We start from the raw sequence: 26,851 nt of genomic DNA, 5'->3' as shown, positions 1-26,851 counted from the left end.
TTGTCTTCAGAAAACTTACAGTTCGCCCAGGCAGTCCTGGCAACCCTGTATCACCCTTCTCTCCTTTTGAACCCTGAGAAAAACAACAAGTGGAAATGAAGTAGTAATCCATGTTTGTGCTGTAAATTCAATATATTTCACCAACAATTCATGTATGGTATTTCTTATTTTGAAAAAGTACAGAGGATCTGTTTCTTTCTCAACTCAGGCAGTTGTCAATTAATAACTACACCCCCATTACATAAACAAAAATATGCTTCAAGCTACAGAAATGCTAACACAGGTGCTCTTTCAAATTGCTTAAAACTTTAGACTAAACACATGAAGAAAACATAAGGCCAGGTGAAAATATAGCTGTTAACACTGGATGGTCAACTATACTCCCTGCTTTATATAACATACAGATTAAGACATTTATCTTTCCATCTGCTATCAGCCTCACTCCTTTTATGTGCTCTTCTCCTCCCTCCCCTGACTCCTCTCCCTCTCTCTTGTTTGGTTATATGTACATCTGTATTAAAAAACACAGACTTCTTTGCAATACAATTATTACATATACCCTGTATATGGTGTGTTACACCATAGACATTCACAAAAAATACATGCATTTTGTGCTATGTGAAAATGAATTACACCAATCCCCTAGCAGAATGAAAAGGTTCTCAAAATACCCAAATGAGCAGAGCATGAATTTGACATTACTAAATGTAAATACATCCAGTAAATTTGACATTGCTAAATTTGATGTTACTAAATGTAAATACATCCAGTAAAAGCAAGGAACATTTTTCTGAGCTGTAAATAAAGAATGACACTTTCTGTGAATACGCATGTTATAAAAATATTAATTATATTGCCTGGGGCTCCCATGCCCAGGCTCCCAGCGGGAATGTGGGGGTTCATGAGGGGAGCCGGTGCTGCCCGAGCTGGATACAGCCAGTTCCAGCCAGACACAGCCGGTTCCAGCCGGGCACAGCCGGTTCCAGCCGGGCACAGCCAGTTCCAGCCAGACACAGCCGGTTCCAGCCGGGCACAGCCGGTTCCAGCCAGACACAGCCGGTTCCAGCCAGACACAGCCGGTTCCAGCCGGGCACAGCCGGTTCCAGCCGGGCACAGCCAGTTCCAGCCAGACACAGCCGGTTCCAGCCGGGCACAGCCGGTTCCAGACACAGCCGGTTCCATCCAGACACAACCGGTTCCATCCAGACACAGCCGGTTCCAGCCTGGCACAGCCAGTTCCAGCCGGGCACAGCCGGTTCCAGCCAGACACAGCCGGTTCCAGCCGGTTCCAGCCGGGCACAGCCGGTTCCAGACACAGCCGGTTCCAGCCAGACACAGCCGGTTCCAGCTGGGCACAGCTGGTTCCAGACACAGCCGGTTCCAGCCGGGCACAGCCTGACACAGCCAGTTCCAGCCAGACACAGCCGGTTCCAGCCGGGCACAGCCGGTTCCAGCCAGACACAGCCGGTTCCAGCCAGACAGAGCCGGTTCCAGCCGGTTCCAGCCGGTTCCAGCCAGACAGAGCCGGTTCCAGCCGGGCACAGCCGGTTCCATCCAGGCACAGCCGGTTCCAGCCAGACACAGCCGGTTCCAGCCGGTTCCAGCCGGGCACAGCCGGTTCCAGCCAGACACAGCCGGTTCCAGCCAGACACAGCCGGTTCCAGCTGGGCACAGCCGGTTCCATCCAGGCACAGCCGGTTCCAGCCAGGCACAGCCGGTTCCAGCCAGGCACAGCCGGTTCCATCCAGGCACAGCCGGTTCCAGCCAGACACAGCCGGTTCCATCCAGGCACAGCCGGTTCCAGCCAGACACAGCCGGTTCCAGCCGGGCACAGCCGGTTCCAGCTGGGCACAGCCGGTTCCATCCAGACACAGCCGGTTCCAGCCGGGCACAGCCGGTTCCAGCCAGGCACAGCCGGTTCCATCCAGGCACAGCCGGTTCCAGCCAGACACAGCCGGTTCCAGCCGGGCACAGCCGGTTCCAGCTGGGCACAGCCGGTTCCATCCAGACACAGCCGGTTCCAGCCAGACACAGCCGGTTCCATCCAGGCACAGCCGGTTCCAGCCAGACACAGCCGGTTCCAGCCGGGCACAGCCGGTTCCAGCTGGGCACAGCCGGTTCCATCCAGACACAGCCGGTTCCAGCCGGGCACAGCCGGTTCCATCCAGGCACAGCCGGTTCCAGCCGGGCACAGCCGGTTCCAGCTGGGCACAGCCGGTTCCATCCAGACACAGCCGGTTCCAGCCGGGCACAGCCGGTTCCAGCCTGGCACAGCCGGTTCCAGCCGGGCACAGCCAGTTCCATCCAGATCCAACCGCCCACTGCAGGGCACAGCTGAGCCACGGTCAGGGTGGGAGTGCGGAATGAGTTGAACAAGGGACAGAAACGTGACACCAGCAAAATGAGGAAAGAGGAGAAAAGTGGCAGCTCTGCAGACAGCAAGAAGAGAGGGTGCTGCAGCAGAGATTCCCCTGTAGCCTCTGGAGGGGCCATGGTGGAGCTGTGGTAACCAAGGTGCAGCCCACGGAGAATCCATGCAAGGCCAGGTCTGCCCTGAAGGCCCACGGCCCATGGGGAGGACCTGCTCTGGAGCAGGGGAGGCAGGTGAGGGGAAGAGCAGGGAGAAGTTGTTAAAGCCTACCCCACCTCACTCCCCAGTTCCTATCCCATAAAGGAGAGAAACTGAGCCTGGGAAAAGGCAGGGTGGAGGAGAAGGGGGTTTAATTGGGTTTTTTTTTGTTTTTTTTTTCTCACTATCCAGACTTATTTTAGCTGCCAATAAATTAAAATAATTTTCCCCAAGTAGCCACTGGTTTGCCTGTGACAGTAACTGGCAGGTGATCTCTCTTATCTGGACCATGAAGGTTTTCCATCTTACATTCTCCCTGGTACTGCTGAGAAGGGAGATTGAGAGAGGTGCCTGGAGGTTTGCACCAGGCAACCAGTCCAGGTGACCCCATCACAGATACCAAGAGCATTTTGCTTTAATTTATGTTTATAAAGTCACTTGCCTTTTTTCCATATATTCCTGGCACTCCTTGATCTCCTTTAGGACCTCTTTCTCCCTAGATAAAATGTATGTGAGCAAGTTAATTTTTAAAATAGAAGTAGTTACCTAAAGATATACTTATATATAAATAAAGTATACATGTATAGCACAGACAAAGAAGGCAAAGAGCTCCATGTAAGCCCAAGCCTTAAATGCAAATCCTGAATTTGCACAGCTTTGCTAGAGGAGAAGGCCAGAATGCCCCACACTGATGGTGAGACAATCCACAGCTTGCAGGCTTAAGGGTTCTACTTTCTATAGAAGACGCTTTGTGATTTTCATTGCTTCAATATAGGCAGGAACTGAAGTGAAAATTCAGCTCCTTGGAAAGGGTTGGACTTTTCTGAAGACCTTATTTCAAGAGTTAAAAATAATAATTTGGAAAAACTAAGAGGTAAATTCAGTGGAGTACTAACATAGATGAGCAAAAACTACGGGGAAAATTCTTTTGGGGAACACACACATGAACTAAAATCACTGTGATAGATCAGAACTGTTCTTCAAAATGCTGTCACTCAAGTAGAATGACACAGAATTGTTTTTATTTTTTTAAACATTATTTGTGATGAAGAATCCTCTAAGTAGTAGTAAGATCAAATTAATATAAAATCCCATAGAGCAAAACAGAAATTAAATAACAGGAGGTTTCTATTGTTTGGTATCTATGTAATGAAGTCCCATGGCATGTATATTCCCTAAATATCACCTTCATAACTATTAATCTTGAGCAATTCATCAAATTCTCTAAAATAGTATTGTATATAGACATGTTTACCCTTTATATTGAACTACAAGGCAATCTGAAACACAGGAATATTGTAACAAGAAGTACTTAATTTCAACCTTTGGTGCTGGCATCCCATGTAATCCAGGAAAACCAGGTAGTCCACTGTCACCCTGAAACAGCAAACATATATTAAATCCTTGTATCAAAATAGTAATATACAACAACATTCATATTCTTGTGATCAAGTGATCAACAAATAGTGGCAACATGTAATATATTACAGTATCAACTTCATAACATTGGTATGATGACCAATAAGGGGTTTTTTATCTCTGAACAAAATTCATTACATAAAAGAAAAACCTTAATCACTAAATTTTAGACTAAATGTACAGTAATCTTATAGTAAGTCTTACAGAGGTTCAAAAGCAGCAATTTATGACCTCATGAAATTTCCTACCAGCTTACTCTGGATAAGTGAAGTATTAAAAATAAGATATTAAGTATTTACTCTACAAAAGACACTAAAACCAAAATACACTTATAAAACAACTTTGGCAATTTGACAAATGAGTTCTCATTTCAGAGGAAGAAATAATCCACTTAGGTTAAAACAGTTAGCAATTGAAAAGACAAGGCAAAATACCAGTTATTTTATTGTTCTCAGAGGTGTCAGGTATCAGGAATTCCAAACTTTTGCTGTTGGTACCTAACAATTTGTCTTCAAGTTCTCTTGAGCAATAACAATGAAATCCTGAATTACAACTTGTCACTACTTGATTTGAAACAATAAAACCAATCCTAGTTGCTTGGTTCAGGAGACTACTTCCCATGAAAAAATAGCTAACCACAAAATCATTTTTGGGCAATCAGAATGCTTTCTTTCTGTTAATACCTACTTTTATATTGAGTAATACATCTCAATTTGTTTAATATATTTCAATCAGATAGAAGGAATAGTAAACTATGCTTAGAAAGTTATTTCACATAATATTTCAAATTCTAAGACAAGGGTTAAACCAGGACAACATGTCTCAATGCTGTTTATCAAAGCCATTCATGCCTAGGCAGATTTGGAAAGGTCTGTCATGTGTTTGCAGTAGGCAGGAACATGACCACAGGAATGACAGCTTGTGGGTTAACGCTATCACAATATCTCTCAACAAATAATTATTAAAAGCAGACAGTGGAATGGAGTTTAAAAATCAGCAAAGGTTATAAAATTAACACTTCATATAGCCATTGCTTCTTAATGAAAAAGTGTGGAGTCTTCGTTGTTACTCAGAAGTGGTGGCTCAATTATTGGATAAACTAAAACATTTGGAAATTAAAATATTTTTAAATTAGCTACTACAGAAACTTTACAAGTAATGGGATGAAATAAAGAGATGAAAATTTGGACAGAATTTCCAGGAAAAAATTCTAATGGCAAGACCTATTTTACAATGGAAATGTTCTCTAAAACAGTGGTGGAAGCCCTATTTCTTGGCTTATTTTACACAAGGCTAGACTGAGCAATAGCAAATATTCTATCTGTCACAACCCTACACTGTGAGGCAATTAGAGTTTTTCATCAGCAGCATCTTAATTTCTCCACATAGCCCAATAATGACTGATTAGATTAACCTCTACAATCAATTAAATTGAGATGAATTAAGCACAGAACTCATAAGCAATTTTCAGCTCTGACCATGAATTTGAGAATTCTGCTGAACAGCAATGAATTTAAGGATGCAGTTATCAGAAACTTTAGAAAGAAATCCCAAGATCTGTTGGGAAAATAAGTACTTGTTTTACAGAAAGGGCTTTAGAGTTTTAATGAATCAAAACCAAAATACGTGTCATTACAATCTGCTTAGAACTTTTCTAAACATAGGGCAGAAATGTGAGAGAAGGCCACAGCCAGTGGGCAGCTTATTCACTGTGTATACGGAAGATCCCAAGTCAAGTTTATGCTGATTACCAGGAGACAGTTACATATCAGCTTCCACATCTGTCTATATCTCCAAGCTACTGAATTCATCTCAGCTAGAATTTTCCACAAAAAGTTTTGGGTTCAGTTAGCCACTGTTTTCTGATATAAAGTGCCATCCAGGAATTCCTATCTAAATCATCTGGATACTCACTTAAAGAGAAAAAGGGTGAAAAGAATTAAAAAAAAAACATTCTGACAGATGTCTGTATTGTGCTTCCAGGTACCCATACTTAGATACACTTTCTAAGTATATGTTATTCAGTGAATTAAAGTTGTTACTGGCAGTGCCAAAGCCTATATACACTTTAATAAATAAAAAGGGCCAGAGTCAGAATTTAAATTTAGGATTCTTAGTCCTTCCTTATTACCCTTTCAGCAAACAATTCTCACAGAACTTTCATGTGAAAATACTGATACTATTACCTGTACAACCAAAAATTACAAAAGGTAAGAGCAAAAGCTTTTTTTATCTATCACTCTGGTTTTGGTTCTTTTACCTTTGCCCCATCTTTTCCTGGTTCTCCCTTGATACCTGGCAAGCCACGAGGTCCCTAGATTGAGAAAGAAATGAACACCAGCTCAAATCCTGATAATACTAACACAATCTGATACAGAATTAGACACAGAAATGTGACACAACATGGGACAGAGACCAATGTGTCAGCTGCCTGATTCCAACATTTCGGTGACTGGACACAAAAGCAGAACTAAGCACAATGTGTACCCTGCATGGATGAACATGGCCCACTATCTTAATCCATGACTGAGGAACACTCAAACAATTTTTTCTTCTACAAGGAACACCCCAGGAAAAAAACAAGAATGTCACACAGCCCTATTAGCCTGTTCAAAATCACAACCTGTCTACGTGTGAGGCCAGAGATGTCCCCTTCAATAGCCCATCCACATATGCCTCCACATATGCCATTTTGCAGGCTTGCTCTTGGCCCCAGCAGGCTCTCAGATATTTAATTCCACAAATGAGTAAATCCTTGACTATCACTCAGACTGGATCCTGATCCACAAGTAAAATACAGCATAGGTTTCCAACAACTGTCTCTGGAAGGACTACTAAATTAATACAACAAAGAAAAAGAATTCTCATCCGCCAATCTGGGCTTTATGTGAAAACTTGCTAGGGACTTGTGAATTGTGGGCAATCCATCACCATGACAACACTTCAGATCACTGCTAGGGATTCACAGAAAAATTGAACAAACTACTGTTTGACTTCTGGATTGGGATAAAAATGTCTAAGCTGCAGCTGAGTCCATCTTCTAGAGGCTTTACCTAGCCCTGCTTCCAACTGTTAGCCTACCTACAAACCCCAAAGCCATGTGAATTTCAAAGCAATTCACCCAAGGATGGCCCCTGATTCATGACACCCCTTAAGTCCTCTTCATTCCCCACACCTCAGCTCTCAATGACAAACGAGATATTGAAAGAGACTTGGCAGGATTTGTCTCAGATATGCAAATTCTAGGAATGAAATAGAAACTTACTTGAATCCCTGGAGTTCCTGGGATACCTGGGGTTCCTGCTGATCCCTGGTATCCCTAAGGAAAAGAACCAAGACTTGTGACTTTTCAAAAGCAACATACACAAATTACAAAATATCTATTTAAAAAGAAAAAAAACAATCTTCGTGCTTACTGAAGAACTTTTGTCACAATCCTATAATTTTAGGTCACAGATTTTAGCAACTGCTATGGCAATCATACATTTGGGATTTAGATTTCAGCTTTCAAAAGCTTTCATATCTGCAGCTGAAGTTCTCATCCTGCAGACTTTAGCTAAAACCAGTCATTTTAGAATTGTTACACGAACGCATAACAAACATATTGTTTTGTTTTCCACTGGGAAAAAAAAAAGAAATTAATCCACATATGTAGCACATTTTTTTTCTCTCTCTCTCAAGAAAAATCGCTGAAACTGGCCAAGACTTTTTAAAAGGCTTTTATCCAGTTACAGAAATCAGCTTTAACAAACAAGGTATGTTCTAATACATTATGCAGCTAGTTTTATAATATCTCTACATAATAAAAATTCCATTCTTGATACTAAGCACTTAGCTATGAACTTGAAGGTATATAACAGTCTATACAAACAAAAATAATTTGAATGACTGAGACTACAAAAAAAAATACTAAATAATTCATGAGTTAAAAAGAGAATTTCAGGAATGCTGTGCTAGAAATCAACATTGGCAGAACAAGAGAACCTTTACAGAAACCAAAATATTTGTATATATTTTAGTATATTTTATTCAATTGGTACAGCAAAGATAGCCAGTTTCCATGCAAAATTAACAAGGGCTTTAAAAAATCCTTTAAGAGAGGCAAGTTACTGAAGAATAAGAATTTTGCATAGCTCATTTAAAAACATGTCCTTTCAGTAGACAAAATGAGCTACCAAGAGGATTTTTTAAAGAAAACATATGAAGCAAGAAGAGAAATTGTTCTATAATATTCTGAGGCTATTTGGTTCAGACATTTCAGCAGGCAGACAAAACTAAGTTTGATAAATCCCATTAAACAGGCTATCCAACTTCAAATACCCAGAATCTGATCTTGATTGGAACTGAGAGAAGTAATAATCCTATTTCCAAATGGGTCAAGCTTAAAACCTTGGCAAAAACATTTCCAGGGGAGATTTCCACACTGGTAAAAAGGCACTAATAGAACATTTTCAGTGCAAGGGAGGCAATGTGTTTGTCTGATTTCCTCTTTAAATCAGTCAGAGCTTCCTAGGAATAATAAACAGAGCTAAAATTATTTGCTGGGTTAGATACAAGAGTCCTTGCGGTGCCCTCTTCCCAAAAGACATTTGAGCAGTTGCCCGATGAGCCAGCTGGTAATGTTTAATATAGAAGTAAACAGAATTCTAGGTCTCTGTCATACATGGATCCCTTATCAAGCATTTTACTTCTAGTGCTCAAGGCAGTTCCAGCAAAATCAGCTTTAACTGTAAATGATATAGTATCCCCAGAGTGCTTACAGGCCTCATGGGTAGCTGAAACAATTCACCAAATCAAAAAATGCCTCTAAAAGTTTATATCATTTTTCTTCTCAAAAAAAAAATCGTTGTGACTTTCTGTAGGATATAACTCAATACAAATAAAACTCTATTTCACAATTTAGATCTCTGCAATGCAATTTCCCTTCTCCCTCTAACTGAGCAGGGGAAGTAGAATAGGACAATTTCCTGGCTGAACTGAATTTCAAAATCACAAGATGAATGGAGGACAGCAGAAGAGTTTTCAGCTTACAAAACTGCATATTTAGCTCAGGGTTAAATATTGTAATGTGATTTCAGTACAAATCAAACATATTGTCAATGTGTTCTTTTAATGGAAAGCTGGAAGAGACAAGATTCAAAAGGAAATTCACAGAAAGTCACAAAGGCTAGAATCACTATCTGGTGCGAATAGCATAGCAATTGTTTGGGCAAATTAAAAAACATCTTCTATAAAATAAAAAAACCACAGATTTCATTAAAAAATGAGTATATATTTGTATCACCACTCCTTTTGCAGTATGGATCACCAATCTACATGCTAATGCCTACAAATTTTTTTGCACTAAAGTCAGCTCAAATCCTCTTTCCCTAATGACAAAGCCCTCAGTAGGACGACCTGTGTGACACACATACATATCTGCAAGAATAGCAGTGCCACAGCTGCCATTTTATGTAAAATTGACAGAAGTGGAATTTCACTTTTCAATTGATGAGTTCAAGACTGGAGGTCCTATTTCAAACAGGGTGAACATACTATATTTGCCACCAAAACAAATAATTTTTATCTGAGTTTGGTCTTCTCTCATAAACTTTTCAAATAGCATGAGAAGTGTTATAGTTAACTCTGAATTTGATAATCAGTTTAGAATGCAGTAGCCTGAATATAGGCAGCTCCTGCCTTTTGAGACTCCTGAGACACTCAACCAATGTCAGAAGACAGTGGCACAAAATATTTGGGAGGCAATAATTGCCTTGCAGTGTGGGCAAGAAAGAATACCTTACAGTACAAAAATCCCATACTTTTTGTGGTATATTAGTTAAATAGTTGACGACTATGAGAATTTAGACACCCTGTGTCTCTGTACCCATTTAAATCCTAAATGTATGTGCCTTAAAGTGAATGCCACTTATAATTTTTCATCAACGTTGTCAGTCAGCACCACTCCACAGCATTTTATATTCTCGTTTATTATTTTACATCAGTTATCTGAAATCAGGATTACACAAAATTTACCTCGCAGTTTACTGTTGTGAGAATGGTACTGATAATTTTCTAGTGCCTGAAGATCCTTAAAAGGAAAGTGATAAACAGCAGGACATTGAGATTAGTTTTGTTCCAGATTGCTGGGTATTTGAAAAAATCACAGATAAAATGAAACTTTGGAATTTAAAGAAAATGGCAATCATTTGCAAATAGTTCTAAGGAAAAAGACTGAGCACACTTCTTAGGTCAAAGAATGTATAATAGCCACAAAAAATTAGCAATCATCCTTACTGGAAAAAGAAACTTAGTTTGCTTATAAGGGAAAAAATTGATCAAGAAGGACATATGATGAGAATTAATTGCAAAGAACTCGTGCAACAGCGGGGAAACCTCAGTATATCTTCAATGCATTTGCACACCTAAAGGACAAAAGTTCAGACAGCATTCCTAGGCATATCTCTTCTGATTACAATAAAATAAAAATAAAAATAAAAAAGAAAAATAAAATAAAAATAAAAATAAAGGGTGTATGGATAAGCCAACGAGAACTGCACTGCACACTCCCACAATGAAAAGCTTTTGGAGCCAATGGACAATATCAACAACAAAGGCATGAACACAAGATTGCTTGGGAAAGACAAAGGGAGAAGTAAGCAAGCTCCATTTGGCTAGGAAGAAACAAGGCATCAACAGTAATGGTCTAACGATATTCAAGGACTGTAAACACTAAGTAAAAAGAACTATTTAGGGTGATGTAACTAAGCATAATGGAATTCAACTGCAAAAGGAAAATTTAACTTGGCGTTAAGGAAACACTCTGAAAGTCTGCAGACCTCCTGTGGGAGTTTCTTGCAGAAAATCTTTAAAGCACAACTATCTAAAGCATTACAAGTCTTCAAACTCTTTTCAGAAAATACATTACATCTTAACAGAAATTGCTGTAACTATGCAGACATGTATCCATGTTTATTATTTCTGCATTTCATTACATTTTCCTCCATTAGCTACTCCATCATCTGCCAAGGCCTTCATAATTCAGAGCTCCTAGCAGAATATTTTACCTAAACACAATGTTCTCAAATAGCACAGAGGAAAAAAGATCCAACAAGATCATTAAATAAAAGGCTGTAAATCCAGCTTTAAAAGTTCATGAGCTTCAGGCTATTGGGAGATAGGATGATATACCAAGGGAGTCTAACTTCCTGCTCACTGTTTAGATGCTCATCCTTATCATATCTCTGCCTTTGGCAGCTGCTGCAGGTAGTGATGTGGCCTTTTGTCTGAACTCTACAGCTGTCTCTGTCAGCATCAGGCACTGCTCTGATTCCAGACTTGCAGGTCTCAGGGAAGGCATTACATGACTGCATCAGAACGGAGCAGAAAGATTTCCTCTAACAATATAAAGGCGACAGTATTACTGAGTAATATGTATTTTCCTGGAATTGAGAACAGCATTTCACAGCTGAATTATCAACTCCGCCTATGGAAGCTTTCTGAGAAAAGTAGCTCCAGAGTTTAGAACTTAAATCCCAGGCAAGCCATCTGGGAACACACAGCGAATTCTACGTATATGTGAAACTATTACCCATTTTTATTCCAAAAGTATTGCTGAAATAGCTCATCATTGCTCTTATAGTAAGTAAGTACATCACAAAAGATTTGGCCTTCAGTTGGTCACCAAATATTTAGCTCTAGGTAATACAGCTGTAATAATGTTCTATAATCTTTTAAAACGCATATTGGAATGATCAGAACTTACTTATTATGTGAGGCTTTTGATACCTTATGAACTCCATATCTACTTCTATCAATAAAGTCGGTCTCACAAGATTTTTTTTTATAAACTACTTCTTTTTTCTCATTTCTTAGTTTATTTTCTTGTACATACTGTAAAGATAAGGCAAATTGTTCCAAACTTTCATGAGTGAAACTAGATGTAATACTCCAAAATTGTCCAGATTGACAGCTGCATGCTTCACAGTTCAAAATTGACAAATGGGTGGATTTTTAAAATTTCTACTGCAGACTGATAACCTACCTCTATTAACCACAAGTGATCACTGCATAGATTCTGATAATTTATTTTTCCCGTTAGATTGAGTTTTTCCACAGTACATACAAAGCATCCTTCGGAATAAAAAATGGCTTTGTGACCACACAGTTAGGCTGCTGAGTGCTTCCAGGGCCAGCAATCACTCCAAGTGCTTTTTTGTGATTAATAATGTTCATTAAAATGAGTTCCATTTGAGATTCAAATATTGTTTTTATCTTTGCACTTATTTATCAGTGGTTTTTTCTTGACTAGACAGTTTAATAATTTCCGTTTCTAAATTACATTTTTTATTGAAGAAATGTATTTTCATTACTTAGGCTTCTCACTTTCAGGCTTTTTTACAGTTTCTTTAATTGATCTTTTCTGTATGTATCAGAATATAAACAGAGGTGGCAATTAAAGGGGAAAAAACAAAGATTGTCTGAATAAAACCAATAAAAATAACATTTAAGAAATGTCTGAAAAAAAGTAATGTCTATGTTCACTTCCCCAAATATTAGAGTAAACAATTTTACTGGCTAACACCAGGTAGACAATTATGTTCTGGTAAGTTTTAAGACATTAGGAATTGTTTTTAATTTTTTTGGACTAAAACTAACATGAAGTATTACAACAATATAGCCAGTCCACAAACAACAAACAATTTTATTAAATGTTTTACTCTAAAATCAGTTTCATATAGTAATATAAATGCATGCCTAAAACCCTTCTCAGAGGAAGAAACATTTTGTTGACCAGTTATAGTGTTCCAAGAAAATTAATAACAGATAGACAAACTGGAAAGACTTTAGAGAAGAACATAAAAATGTGTTTGGGAACAGAAAAGATTGAATTTGCAGGAAAAGCTTTTCATGCAAAAGCCATTTGATTAAACAAAACTGACTACACAACTACCTGTAAGCCTATGGTGCTGTCTGAATTAAAAGCTTGTTTCTCAGAGTTCCCTGAGACACAGAACTAAAAAGATTCAGATGAGCAAAGTTTCCCCAGACAAGAAAAATCACTGACAGCACAGAAAAAGTGCTAGTCGTATTAGCAAATACAAAAGTAAAACAGAAAGAAAAAGACAGAGAGAGGAATCTGTTTTCCTGCACAGTGGATCTAAAGGGTCTCTGACCATTCACAGCTAAAAGGTCGCCTGGAATGCACCCAAAAATCTACTGTAAGGAAAATAATGTACTGGCCAAAGGTGCAGATGATCTAATTGGTTTGCAATTATGTCCTTACAAAGAACAGGCGCAAAAACTACAACTGATATTTCAGAAACATTCTTTAGTTAATAAAGTTACAGGATTTAGCTGCAAGCACTTAAAATAATGTAAGTTCTTCAGCAAAATGATACAACTTCTCCTGGAGCTTTTTGATTCTCATTCTGAGATACTCTGGTAAATTCTTTATGTTCAGAGAATGCCCATCTATGCACATTATGACTTATTTGTAGGAAAAATTAAGCCGTGACTGTCAGATTACAAAGTTACAGTAGGTCTACAATTTCAATATATTTCTCCTTCATTATTCATGCTGTTACAAATTCTAGTGCTTATGGGAGGATAAATAGCCTTGAAGTGGAAATCTTATTAAAGTACAAAAGAGTCATAACAAATTGTTTCTAAAACAATACAGTTGTACCTGACTGGATGCTTCAGAAATGTAGTCTTAAACTATTTGTTAAAAGGAGGAGAGGAGAGGAGAGGAGAGGAGAGGAGAGGAGAGGAGAGGAGAGGAGAGGAGAGGAGAGGAGAGGAGAGGAGAGGAGAGGAGAGGAGAGGAGAGGAGAGGAGAGGAGAGGAGAGGAGAGGAGAGGAGAGGAGAGGAGAGGAGAGGAGAGGAGAGGAGAGGAGAGGAGAGGAGAGGAGAGGAGAGGAGAGGAGAGGAGAGGAGAGGAGAGGAGAGGAGAGGAGAGGAGAGGAGAGGAGAGGAGAGGAGAGGAGAGGAGAGGAGAGGAGAGGAGAGGAGAGGAGAAACTGACATTTCCCTACCATTATCCAGTCCATTCTGCCTTCATTAAAGGTTACATGATAACCCTTTACTTTTCAAAATATCAGATTTAGCTGCATTAAAGGCAGCTCTGCTATGCTTATCAATATTGCAAATCTATTTCCAGAAATCAGCATGATCAGATATGATGGACACCTTCCCCCATGCAACTCCATGTTCAGACAATCTGTATACTTGTCTTTTATAGGAGATCAGAACTGCTCTTCACAAGCTTAAGCACCACCAAATATCAATTGAAAAGTTGTTCTAATTAAATAGACTTCCCTATCTTAGAATACTTAAAAACCTGTATTTTCAGGATTGTCTAAAATCAAATGCAGTATTTTAAAGCACTGATAGTTCAATTCAGATTGTGTTCTCCAACTCTGGTTCAAAAAACTCCTGAATTTAATAGCTATCAAAAGCTGTTTAAGAGCAAAAGGATAAAAACATTTTATATCACAGGTAAAATGAGTATATTTGCTCGTGGGACTGATGAAAAATTCATGTACACACTGCTGACCTGTACCATCAGGGTTAGCATGCTCAGGTTTCAATATAACAAGTCCCATATTTTAAAAGAGGGAAATTTCCCATTTTTAGCAACTATTACACTTTTGATTTTAGCACCTATTTTCTTCCTGTTAAACTAACTCTGCTAACAAATGGAATCACCACCAGTGATGATGGTGATCAAAATTAACCAGTTTGGAACTAAAAAAGATCTGTTTTGGGTTTTTTTTAATTTTACATGCATATCTACATATTTTGATGGATTACTTGAGGTAGCCTACAAAGACATTCTATGAACCAAGGAGCAAGCCCTAAAAAAATTAGATAGGATTTCAGATGACCCAAAGTGCTTTCTAGTGAACAAATTCTTAAGGAGTAAAGACTGAGGTAGCAACATAACTGCTGCAAAGTAATGCAAACAATCAACAAAACCACTCATAGCCTGTTCTCTGCTTTACAACAGTACCCAACTCTAATATTTACAGTATTTTACCTTGAAACAGAAATAATATGATTGACATATTTATACAACAGTTGCATACAGTTAAATGATATTCACAGTTTCAGAGAATGGCAACAAAATGATCTAAATTTCAAAAATGTGGTATCAGGGTTCCATGTTTTTTCTCCTGTTAGTTTTACATTTACAATATATGACCAAGTTTTTAGTACTCACAGGCTTACCATCTGGACCAGGCAGACCAGGATAACCATGATTCCCAGGCTGCCCAGGGTCACCCTATGGAGAAGCAATACACGAAATGTATCAGCATTTTTAAATTGTAAGACTATTTTCAAATGAGCACAGAGAAACCTTAGCCCTAACACATTCCACAAAACAGTCTCTACAAGTCTAGTGACCTACTATTGAGGAGCAATTCCTACAGTGCAAAAGAACTGGTTTTGGGATGGGAGGGGAAATTCTCCCCAACTTCTCCTCAGCTTCTTCTGCAGTACTTGGACAAGTGAATCCACATTTGGTTACAGCACAGAAGCACTTTTTATAAAATAGATTAAACAATCTTTAATAAAACTTCATTAATTAAGTAGTTCATATCTAAAGAAATCTCTCACTTGCTTTAGCTGAGCCTAATTCTTAAGACAGAAGCACTAAAGAGCCAGAGCCAGGGTTAAAAACTGCAAAATAAACTCCTCTCCACACAACAACTGCTGTCAAAAAGGTATTTTTTAGATTTCCTCTTAAAAGTCCTTTGAAATTATTTTGATAATTACTGCTAAAATGAGATTAAAGTTTAAAAAAACTTGCTTGCCAAGGCTTCATGTTTAGGGCAAGAAAGCAGGAACTTAACATGCTACTCAAGAAATCCTCCTAGAGTACTGACTTTCTCTTTACCAACAGCTTTGATTTGAACTCAGCAAAATCCAACAAGATTTGGGATTTGAGAAAAACTAAATTTGTTTTCAAATATACCATTTATTCAAATATAACCATTTAACATACCATTTACCATTAAATTTTGTGCTTTTAACTTGAGAAGCTTAAAACATCAGTTACTTGTATTTTGAAATTGTTTTGATTTAATTCAATTTATTGCACTCCATTAATATCACAAACACAAAAATTAAGTTTAAATTCATACTGTTCTAGAGTCCAGTATTCAAAGATTAATAAATATTATAATTGCAATAACCTATTCAACCATAAATTGGCTTCCTTTTCACTTTCTGCAGCCTTTTGTGTTAGGCACCATCTTGTCACCTGTACTATTCAATTATCCCAAAAAAATATTACAGTGCATTGTAGATGAAAAATTGCACATAAGGCAATAGATATAGATCATCTGAGTTCTGAAATTTCATATTCCTTCATACTTTACAGGAAGTGGTTTTCAATTCTTTTAAAATGATAAATACTTCATTCTCTTTTTTCTCTAAAGAAAATAAAAAAGGTAAAAGACCACAGATATTCTATTACATGAAACAATAATATTGATCTCTGTGTTGCAGATTTCAATTCCCTGACCAGAAATCTTTTCCACTGTATCAAGAAGCCCTTAGATTTGAGGTAGCTACAGCATCCTGTAACCTCTTTTATGATGGCAGCAGAGAAGGTTTTTATTCATTTGCTTAATAAAGACAAGTGATTTGGGATTTTCTTGTCTGCACTTAAAAATAATTCTGTAAACGCTGCTTAGTACAGTTATTGAGAGAAATAATAAAGAAAATACTGGGGACTTGAGTTTGCCATGTAAGACTTCAGCAGCTCAAGGCTAGTTCTCACTTTAGTTCTTCATCAACACAAAAAGGTCATCAGCACAGCTAATGTGAAACTCTCCCAATAAGCATCCAGTTCATTCTTTTACAAAGAATGAAGAAACCCCTCTCCCTATTAAAAGATTTTGTTAGAAAACCATTTCATCCTCCAACAATTAACAGTGCAACATCATTTGCTGAAGAGTAGCAGGGAAAGACAGGTCATACACACCCAACAAGACAGAACAGAACTTACTTTGGGGCCTGGAGGTCCTTGCTTTCCTGGTGGGCATATGCAGGGGGCAGGTGTTGAGCCTACATCACTGGGACCATTCATGCACTACCAAGAGTGAAAACAGCCATCAGCACATGCCAAAGGCAGCCAACAAACCTACTGGAACACCAGGTGAAGCTGACCTTCCTTAGGCTGCCTTTCACTTAGGTCTTGGCATTCACTCCCTTGTTCAGCTGGAACTTCTGCTTATCTGAATGTTGCCCTCCAAGTAGTTTTCATACACATAATAATTTTCTCCAGAATAAAAAGTTAAAAAGTAAGTACTGGATTGGGTTGACACCTGTAGCTGTTTATTTCACAAATATTTTGTCATATAGTTTGAAATTTTTAAATCTTGCAACCTGAAAGCCGCTTCTTCTAGCTAATCTATATTCATAATTTGAAGCGAGACCAATTCTCAAATACAACGATTTAATTCAAAAATGTGTAAAATGATGCATATAGCATAATGATCCCAACCATTGGCATGCCATGCTGTGCAGTGAGCCTGAAAAGAAGATAAACCCCAAGTCTCCTACATCCTAGGTATGTGTTCCTACTGTGAAGCTGCTTGAGGGGACGCGGGACACAGCTGCTACCACTGACTCCTAGAGGTCACTAGTCCTGGTCCCAAGAGTGCCCCTCCTGCAAAAACCATCGGGTCTCCTCCAAACCATGCTCCTGCAGCACTAAACACTAAACCTTGGCAGATCACATTTCTTTTTTTTGTGATATTTACTTCTCAACATTAAGCCCCACATGAAACGTCAGTGCTTTACTCAGGTAGGCAAGGGGAGAACTACTAAATAAAATCTATTATAGGTATATCTCTACTAAATCTGTATGTTGAAGTTAGATTCAATAAATTATTTTTCACCCATCAACCCTAACCCAGCAAGTTCTCAGACCTATGGAAAGGCAAAAATTTAAGAATCTAAGCTAAAAGGAAAACATTTTTTTTATTACTATCTAAAACTTTCCATAGCATTTTACTCATATTTTCTAGAATAATGACACCTTTTAAGATGTTTCTTGACTGGAATTCTTTCTTGGGGTCAAATGATTGACCAAAACACAAACCCACGTTTCCTTTGCAGTGGTACAAGTTGGGAGTTACAGGGAAGTTGTCATATTAGGTCTTCAGATAAGCTCCTGTTCAGGGAGTTCCCATGAGCACAATGCAGGTAACAGCTGCATTATCCCTGTGCATATCCCCCACCCCCCTGCTAATAGCAGCAATTGAACTGAACTGGGGGAAAACATCAGGCCAGTTATTCTAATAAACATGTGTTTTTTTCAGAAAAATTATTTTCAATTTGGCTACTGACTAGAATTCAAGCAAGGGAAGTCAAGCACTCTCAAGCTTAGCATATCTCTATCCACTTTTGAAAACAAAGTGTATATTACCTAGAATATTAAGAAGCTTATAAAAACTCAAATACTACCTTAAAATGAGTTTGAGTAGTTTAGGATCGAGCCTACCTCTCCATTCTGAAACAAGAAGAAACACAGTTTAAGAGTACAGCAATATTTCTAAAAAGAAAATCCATTCAGTTGGAAACACTATCAAAACCAACCATAAATCCTGAGCTGTAACTGTCAAGAAATTATAATTCAAATTTTTAGACTTTCTGAGACTTATGTACAGCTGCTATCAATGCATATTAAATTAATTTAGTTAACTGCTTTTAAGGGTGTGTCAATAGGAGTTATCAGTAGCAATTTTTAAAAGATAATGACAGAATTAATACTAAACTATGCCAGTATTTACACACTAAATGTTTAGATTTGGTTCAAACCTTTTACCAGAAGTAACTTCTCATCAAAAATATGCTCTGCTTGTTCATTCATGTCAGAGACTGTACCAAAATATTTCTGAAATCTCTGCTCTCTGCCTGAATCCACCATCTGGGAAAACAGAGCAGCACAGAGGCAAGGCTGGCTTTTTCGTGCTTTCCTGTGACTGCATTAGACTCTGCTATCAATTGATTTTTGGTCCAGTAACTGCAACATCACTGAAAAATCCAACCCAAAACACTTCAGCAGAGCAACCATGAAATTTTCTGTCCTAACAGTTTAGCAGCCACCATTGGCCACACTGTCCACAGGAGCATTCTAATGCACACAGTCACTGCAGATTTCATACACACTCTGTGGACACAGAAAGCTTCCTCTCTATTCAATTTTCAGCTTGAGCAAAAACTAGAGAAAGTTTTCATTTTCCACAGATCATAGAAGGAGCTTAGAATTACTATGCAGCAAGGTATCTCTGGGAAAGGGAATTAATTTGATCTGTAATTAATACATAAAGCCTCTGCTTATTTCAGGAACTCTGACACAACCACACTCCGACAGAATACAACCACAAACCACATATTCCTCCTTGAAGATCATCCAACATTTTTATTTTCTGAAGGAGTCCAGAATTTTATGGGCAAAGTCCAAATTTAATTTGCAAAAACAGACAGTGAAACTAAAATGGCAAAAAACCATCTGTTGGCTTCAACTCCTTGATAAATAGCAGAGAAAATAAGCTATGAAATACTTTTTAGTGTTTGCTTTCTTTATGCAAAATACTTTTCATTTGATTACTTTTCATACCTTACTTTTAATTTTTAAAGAGCAAAAAGATATGTGGTGCAGTTAAGTAAATACTTTACTTTCCTCAAGATTCAAAGTTAATTTTACAAAAGTATTCCTGCACCTGTTAGTTCTTGACACACACAGTTAGAGTTCAGAACAGCTAATAATCCATTCACCTACTTTCTGCTTGACTGAAAGTTGAAAAAGCCCTGATAAGGATGCAGTAGACCCACTGGTCCCAAAGAAAAAGAAGAAAAACAGACTAGCTGGCAATACATGCCAGACTGACAAAAAAAATCTGGATGCTGGATATTCAATGGTTCTATTGTCAAACCAGCCAAATGATACAAAATGTAATCACAACATGATGAATGTGGGTCTACACTGGCTGATAATCTTTAGTTCAGTTTGTTTCATCCACCCAGCAAAGGAGATTAGTTTGAATTTGTATGCTTAAATCAATCTCTTGCTTATGCTTTGAGATGGGAGCTGAATGCTTTAAATTTGGCTCTGTCAGTCATGACTGGTTTCCAAATCTGTTTGTATGTCTTACATTGCAGTGCTTAATTTACTGCAAGAGGAGCAAGAGAGGGCCAAAGGGTCTCCATAAACTTGCTAATTGTGTACATGAATCATAAACTCTTGATTTTATTTCTGTCCTGTACTTAATGTACTTCTTGAAATCACGGCAACAATTCAGAAAATGGGGTGTTAATTACAGACCTCACCATAGATATTTCTAATGGGAGAAGGTGATTTAGAAATACAGGTTTGCTGATTATGTACCAAAATTTCACAGATTAAATGACCTGACAAGTAGCAACGAGTATTTCAGAAAAGTTTAAAAATCATACTTAAAAAATTTTACACTGAAAATACCTAGAAGTTTCATTATTCTGTAATGCTTAAAATCTGAAATTTTAAGAAAGGATCCTGAGATTCTTCTATACTCATATATATAAAAAATGCACCATTAAATACCTAAATTAAAACAACTTTTAAAAACTGCGAGAAAATAAGGCTGAAACAAAGAAGGTCTGTAACAAGCATGTGTTTGCACCAGCTGAATCAATGTAGATTAATCTATTTTAAAAATTCATTAAGTCAGCTTCAAACAGTGATTTGTAAAAAAATGCCAAGAAGTCTTCAAAAGTTCATCTATCATACTCACAAATCCTGGGATCTCACAGACTGTTTCTCGATTATTTTGCTCTGGGTCACAGTAGATTCGCAGTTTTTGTAAATCAAACTGTAATTCAAAACGTAAAAGACTCTTTAGAGGTCTGTACATTCACTGCAGTTAAAAATCAATTAAATATACAGAAATATTTTTAGGCTACTCACAAAGATTAATATGCACAACCAATTAAACATAGTGTAAAAGAATTATTTAAATAAAAATAATCAATCCAAGAATTTTTTTAAAATAACAGAAATCACCATCCATATTCCCTGGGAATTAATCCAAACACATGCAGCACAAACTACACTGGCTGCCAATATCACTGAGGAAACAAGTTAATAACACAGACAAGCCCAACCTCTTTCCTTTTACCTTAACAGACCTGGGAAGATGCTTCTGTGCAGACCTGCTCATATTAGATATAAGATTAATCAATTCTGGTGAAGCATCTGAAGGCATCCCTAATGCTTAGTGTTTAGTATACAGTACAAATCTTTTACAAGTGTTGAATAAAAACACTGGCATCAGGTAAACAAAAGTTTTTGCCATTCTGCTTTGTTGCTACATTCCAAAACAAAATGAAACCACTGTCAGTTTTTCAAGCATAAACTACTGTGATTGCAAAGCAAGGAGAAAGAAACTTGACCAAAATTTTCCTCTTTTACCAACATCACCCACACATATACTGATGGAAGGACATCACGTGGAAATGTCAAACAGAGGAAATTCCTTACTTTGAGATAAATTTTCCCAACTACAGGCAACCATGTTGCATCAATTTTGTCCTTGGCATCAGTGAGACCAGTTAAGTATCCACGTCACGGGACAGATCACTTATGTTAAGTCCTCCCAAACAGTTTTACTCTCTCTTACGTATTAAATTTTGTATACTAAATTTCAGTCTACTAAGTTAGAAAAGTAAGCTCAAGAAAACAGAAGCCACCAATGCAAGGTTAACCTACAAAAGAATTACTGAATCATTGCAGTTTTAGCATATGCCTACCTGTACCGTTTCCTCCTTTCCAGAATACTTTCCTATTTGGGTTAGGCCACTGATGTAAATACCTAAAACTGGATGCAGTGGCTTTGTTTCAATTTCTTGGCCATCTATATACAAAGTTACAGAGTCTTCTGTTACTAAGAGACGAATTTGATGCCAGCCTTCATCAAACAATGTCTAAGAAAAACAAAGAAAACAGCATTGTATAAAACAAAATGTCTTCATTTTAAATAATGATAAAACTGCACTTCAACAATCAAACTGCTGTTAATGGTTGAGATGATGAAGGCTGCAGGTTTTACATACAAATAACTCTAAACTATATAGGCAAATAAAATATTGCCAAATAATATCGTAATTGAAAATATGACAATTGGTAATAATTAATCCCTATTTCAGAATTATTTTATAACACACAGATTTTATCTTTTTAGTCTATGACCATGAAGAAGCTCAAACCTGTATTTCTTAAAAATATGCAGCCAGAAGCCTATTTATAAGCACTGGTATAATGTCTCAAACACTTTAGATTATCAATTATGGTGAAAAAAAAGTGGCACTTGTGATAAATTGACAGGTGATAAATTATCTTAAAGGTTTATTAAAGAAAAATGTTCATCAGGAGTGTATTGGCATTTATATTGTGTTTAGAGAGTCTAAAAAAGCCATGAAATTGTTGTTCTCCATAATAGCAAGGCAGGCATGGAGAAACCAAAGCAAACAAACAAAGAAAACACTGCAGTTGTGTGTTATCTTGTTAAGTTCATTGATACCTGGGACTGCATGAATCAGATTGATTTGTCTGTGCAGCTCCAAGAAATAGATAAATATAAATAGAGTATTGACTTGAAACTGAATTTTTTAATTCAGTTCCAAGTTTCCAGTAAATCAAGTTTAACACAGCTTCTTAAAATAACAAAAAATTATTTCACCTACCAATAATTATCAAAGGATAGAGGAAATTTGGAAAGAAAAAGCAAAAATTCTCCATCTAAGAACAGAAGAATAAAATGCCTCTACCTAGAAAAAGCTTAGTAGTTAAGACCTATTCCTTCACCGAGGATTTATACTTAAAATTCCTGCAGCCTGATTTGGAGTAGGGATTTGAATGCAGGCCTCCACTTCCCAGAAAAGTTGAACCCACTTGGCCATGAAGTGCTCCAGCAGCAAATCTTTCCCAGTCTTTGCTGAAACAGCCCTCTCTGTTCACTTAAATAATCCTCCCTGTGGCAGGAAGGGCAGTCTCTGGGCTGCACATATTCCTGCTACAAATGCAAGAATATGGTCATTCAATCTCCAATCCTCTGTCTCATCTGCAGCTAAGACAATTTTTCTTACAAGAGTGGAATACTCCACTGGAAATTACTGAAGAAAGACTGAAAGGCAACCTTCAGATTGGACTAGAAAACAATAAAACTGGTTTGCTCAAAGAGGAGAATAGTGGAATAATGTGAACTTAAAGAAGGATTCCAGCATGATAGTGACATACTCCTTACCTTTACATGAGGTGCAGCAAATGTAATAACTTGTGTGCCATTTATTAAACTTGTTGTAGTGAATGATAATGTTTTCTCTTCTCCATTAACAGTGACTGCTATCTGTGGTCTCTTATCTAGACTCAGGATTCTCCACAAATCCCATGTCTTCTTTACTTTAAATCTTTGCGTGGAAACAAACACATAGGATGGAGGGAGACCTTCTGGAAACACATTCCTAAATAAGGGGAAAGGGTGGAAAAAACAAGACATTACTTGAATATTCATATAAATCTTAAAATAAGTCCTTCCTATTTAAAGAAACAAAACAAATCTTACTGAATATAGAAGCATATTTATAAAGTTCAATACCTTGTTAATTCTGAGAGGTCAACACGTGAGGTTACTTCGTAAGCTTTTGCATTAGTGGTTGATATTTGAATTCTCTTTTTAACTTTTTTCTTCACACCTAATCCTACAAGAATGTCAAATCCTTTTTCATCTCGAGCTGCCACTGGAATTCTTGTTGGACAAACAGATTCTGAAAAGTAATAAATGCAAGGACAGTGTAAAATATGACTTAAGACTTCCAAGAAAAGTAGCCTCCCACCCAACTAATTTTTTATCTGCCTTTCAAGAAATAAAAAGAGAACTGAGATCTGTCAGTTAAGTACAACATGAGAAAAGTGGTTTGCAGGATCCTCAGGAACTTAAAACAAGAATATTAAGATGGCATATTTTACTGCAATTACATTCGCATACTATTTTGAATTGTCACTAATTGTTAAAGAATAAAGTTAAAGAATATTACATTATCTGGATAATAAATATATTGAATTTCATTTCTAAAATTGCATGGTTCCAAAATTATATTAAATTATTTATATTAATTTCCAAAATGCACTAACAATTTGAATTCAGCATCCTTCCCAACTATAAAATGAGTTTGAAAATAGAAAAAGTTAAAATTATCTATTTTATTTTCATTCTATTTAACTCAAAATGGACTCTGAGATGTCTTGTCTGTTACACTGAAATCTGCTTGAAGTTATTCTTAATGAAAAAGTTGTGTGTGTGATATATTTTCTGTGACAACCTATGTTTTCTCAAACAAAAAAGAAAAGAAAAAGAGACAGGACAGTGAACCTTAACACTAAAACAAACATTAGAGTAACAAATCAATAAAAAAGAAAGTTTTTTGTTTTATTAAAATTATGCTGAACGGCTTACAATAAATATCATTATTCATTTCCTACTGTTTCTCCAGAAAAGCAGCAGTTCATAGGCAGGGAAGAGGTTGGGAATACATTCCAATGAAGGGGTGGAGAGTTCTCCTATCTCCATCTGGACCAGCCATGAAGAAGTCCTGTCTGTGTGCCAGGGAATTATCAGCTCAAGGTCTAGACTGGTTTCTTTTCACAGTATGAGCAACACTGCATGACTTCCCTTTCTAACCAACCCCGGGGCAGCCAGAAGCTCCCCCGTTCTGGTGGAGGAGGCAGGTTATATATGCTCCAAGAAAATTCTGCTAATTTTCTGCACAACCTGTCTGTCATGGGGAAGGACAATCGTGGGGATTGTCACAGGTACGTGGGGCAGCAGCAAGAAGCCACATAAACTCCCCTTAGTTTTCTTTTCCTCTCTACTTCCAAATTAAAAATAAAATTATCTGTCTACGCTACAAGAAAGAATTGCACGAACTCTGCACACATTTTGGAAATTAAAATGTCTGCCTCCTGAATATTAAAAAAAAAAAAAAAAAAAGAAATGCAAAGTCCAACCAAACATTCCCTCTCATTCTTCTCAAAACACAGATTTAACTCAACATACTTTTGCTATTAAGTAAGAGTAATAGTGTTTTTTTCCAGTTTCTTCAATTGTGCATTGTTATCATGGAACTATTTTCTAAACTCATTTATAGCAAAGCTGGATAATAGTCACATCACAATTAACAGAGATTACAGATAATCACATACATGTACACTGACAAGTATAGGGTCTTCTATCAGTTAGAATATTAAAAAATTGGTGTAAAATCAAAAACTAAAGGCAGAAATAGGAATACTTTATATAAGAGGGCCATTATTATGGATCTGGGCCAAAATAACTGTCCCAAACCAATACCAACCAAACTAATTAAGCATTATTACATTAGGAAACTATTCTTTCTTTCCAGTGGCACACTGGAGAATTACATGACAAATTCCCAGTCAGGTAGCTCTTTTCTGGGTCTTCTGGACAATCTTGGGGTAGGACTATTTTGATAACTAATTAAGCCATTATACAGCATGCAGAAGTCAGTGGCAAATTTAAGAGCTGTCTTCCACTGGAAAAGGAGTTGTATTTCCAATCCATAGTACCAGTCACTTCAACTATCCAGCCTTTGCTGAAATCTTGTTGCCTTTTAATGTTTTTACATAGTTTTCTGATGCTTATTTTCATTCCTAAAAGGTGAAATAACTTTATGATGTTAAATCCCAGTAACTGGGACAAAGTAACTTTTCTCTGCATCCTCCAGACAAACTTTTAAAGTCTGCACTGGGTTTTCTTCCTAAATGGATTCCTGAGATGCAAGTTTTTTGGTTTTTTTTTTTGCTATAGCATATTGGTAGTACAGGAACATTTGACTTTCAGAATAAATAATAAATATCAAATATTCCTTAAATATTTCATTCAATTCTGGCAGACAGGTTCATGAAGCCTTCAGTCCTCTGATGTACTTTAAAACAAACACTAGAGTCCCCAAAAGGCACATTACACACTACCTGCATGCCTGTTCCTAAAAGCAACACTTTCTCCAAGAACCACCAAATCTCAGTCTTCATTGTCCATAAAGGAAATACTGCCCCTGTGGCCTTTTTGTTTACATTTTTACTTGAGAATGGATTTTAAAACTCCATAGAGCAACAGCTAGCATATTTTTAGACATTTACACAAAGACTATGAAGACAGAGTTGCAAAATTTGTAGGCAGTTTCATGTAGTTGATCACAGCCAAATTGCTGCTCGGCCCTCATGGAACTTCCTTTCCCTCAGTCAAAGTCAATCTTAACAACACGATAATCAGTAAACAAATAAATCAATCAATAAATAAAATATTGCACAACTCAGCTATTAAAATTCCAGTTTATCAGTCTTGGAGTTCACCTGGTAAAGACATTGTGGTTGGAAATGAAGCTGCCAAGGGGCTTTGATTGCTCTGCAAGAGAAGGATCTAAATGCTATAACAAGGGAAATGCACAATGTAAGGGAGACAAAGCAAAGGGTCACTTCAAGGGAAAGAGTAAGTACATTTGTATAAATAGTCAATATTCACAGATTACTGCTGTAAATCATGTCAAATACCACAGATGAATTTTAAAGGATACTAGTTAACTTGTTGCTGAAAATCCATCTTGATGAAATATAACGGCACTTCTTCTAAAACTTTAGTCAAAGAAAATATTGTGTTTGTTTAGTGTTCATTTAGTGTTTATTTAGGGGAATTTCTCCCTTGATGAAGCTCTATTAAAGAATTTAGCACCACTTAGCTGATTTAATTTTTGGACTGACAACCTTACTACATCAGCCACAAGGAATTACTATGATGCTCATTTAATGTAGCAAG

At 37.4% G+C, this 26,851-nt stretch overlaps 1 protein-coding gene across 1 annotated transcript in view; it reads right to left on the bottom strand.

Moving 5' to 3' along the window:
* The window catches only part of COL21A1 (collagen type XXI alpha 1 chain), a 90,786-nt gene that overhangs the window by 37,799 nt on the left and 26,136 nt on the right, over positions 1-26,851 (bottom strand). Inside the window, exons 4-15 of the mRNA XM_063153406.1 lie at positions 23,618-23,786; positions 23,267-23,483; positions 21,774-21,947; positions 20,759-20,836; positions 18,487-18,495; positions 16,987-17,070; positions 15,193-15,255; positions 7,254-7,307; positions 6,249-6,302; positions 3,893-3,946; positions 3,012-3,065; positions 20-73 (exon numbers count right to left, since the gene is read on the bottom strand). Coding sequence (XP_063009476.1) covers positions 20-73; positions 3,012-3,065; positions 3,893-3,946; positions 6,249-6,302; positions 7,254-7,307; positions 15,193-15,255; positions 16,987-17,070; positions 18,487-18,495; positions 20,759-20,836; positions 21,774-21,947; positions 23,267-23,483; positions 23,618-23,786 — 1,064 coding nt within the window. The remainder of the gene's footprint in view (positions 1-19; positions 74-3,011; positions 3,066-3,892; positions 3,947-6,248; positions 6,303-7,253; positions 7,308-15,192; positions 15,256-16,986; positions 17,071-18,486; positions 18,496-20,758; positions 20,837-21,773; positions 21,948-23,266; positions 23,484-23,617; positions 23,787-26,851) is intronic.

This window comes from Melospiza melodia, chromosome 3 (genome assembly GCF_035770615.1).
Source record: "Melospiza melodia melodia isolate bMelMel2 chromosome 3, bMelMel2.pri, whole genome shotgun sequence".
In the NCBI taxonomy this organism is placed as follows: domain Eukaryota; kingdom Metazoa; phylum Chordata; class Aves; order Passeriformes; family Passerellidae; genus Melospiza; species Melospiza melodia.
This window is presented reverse-complemented; position numbering and strand designations above follow the sequence as displayed.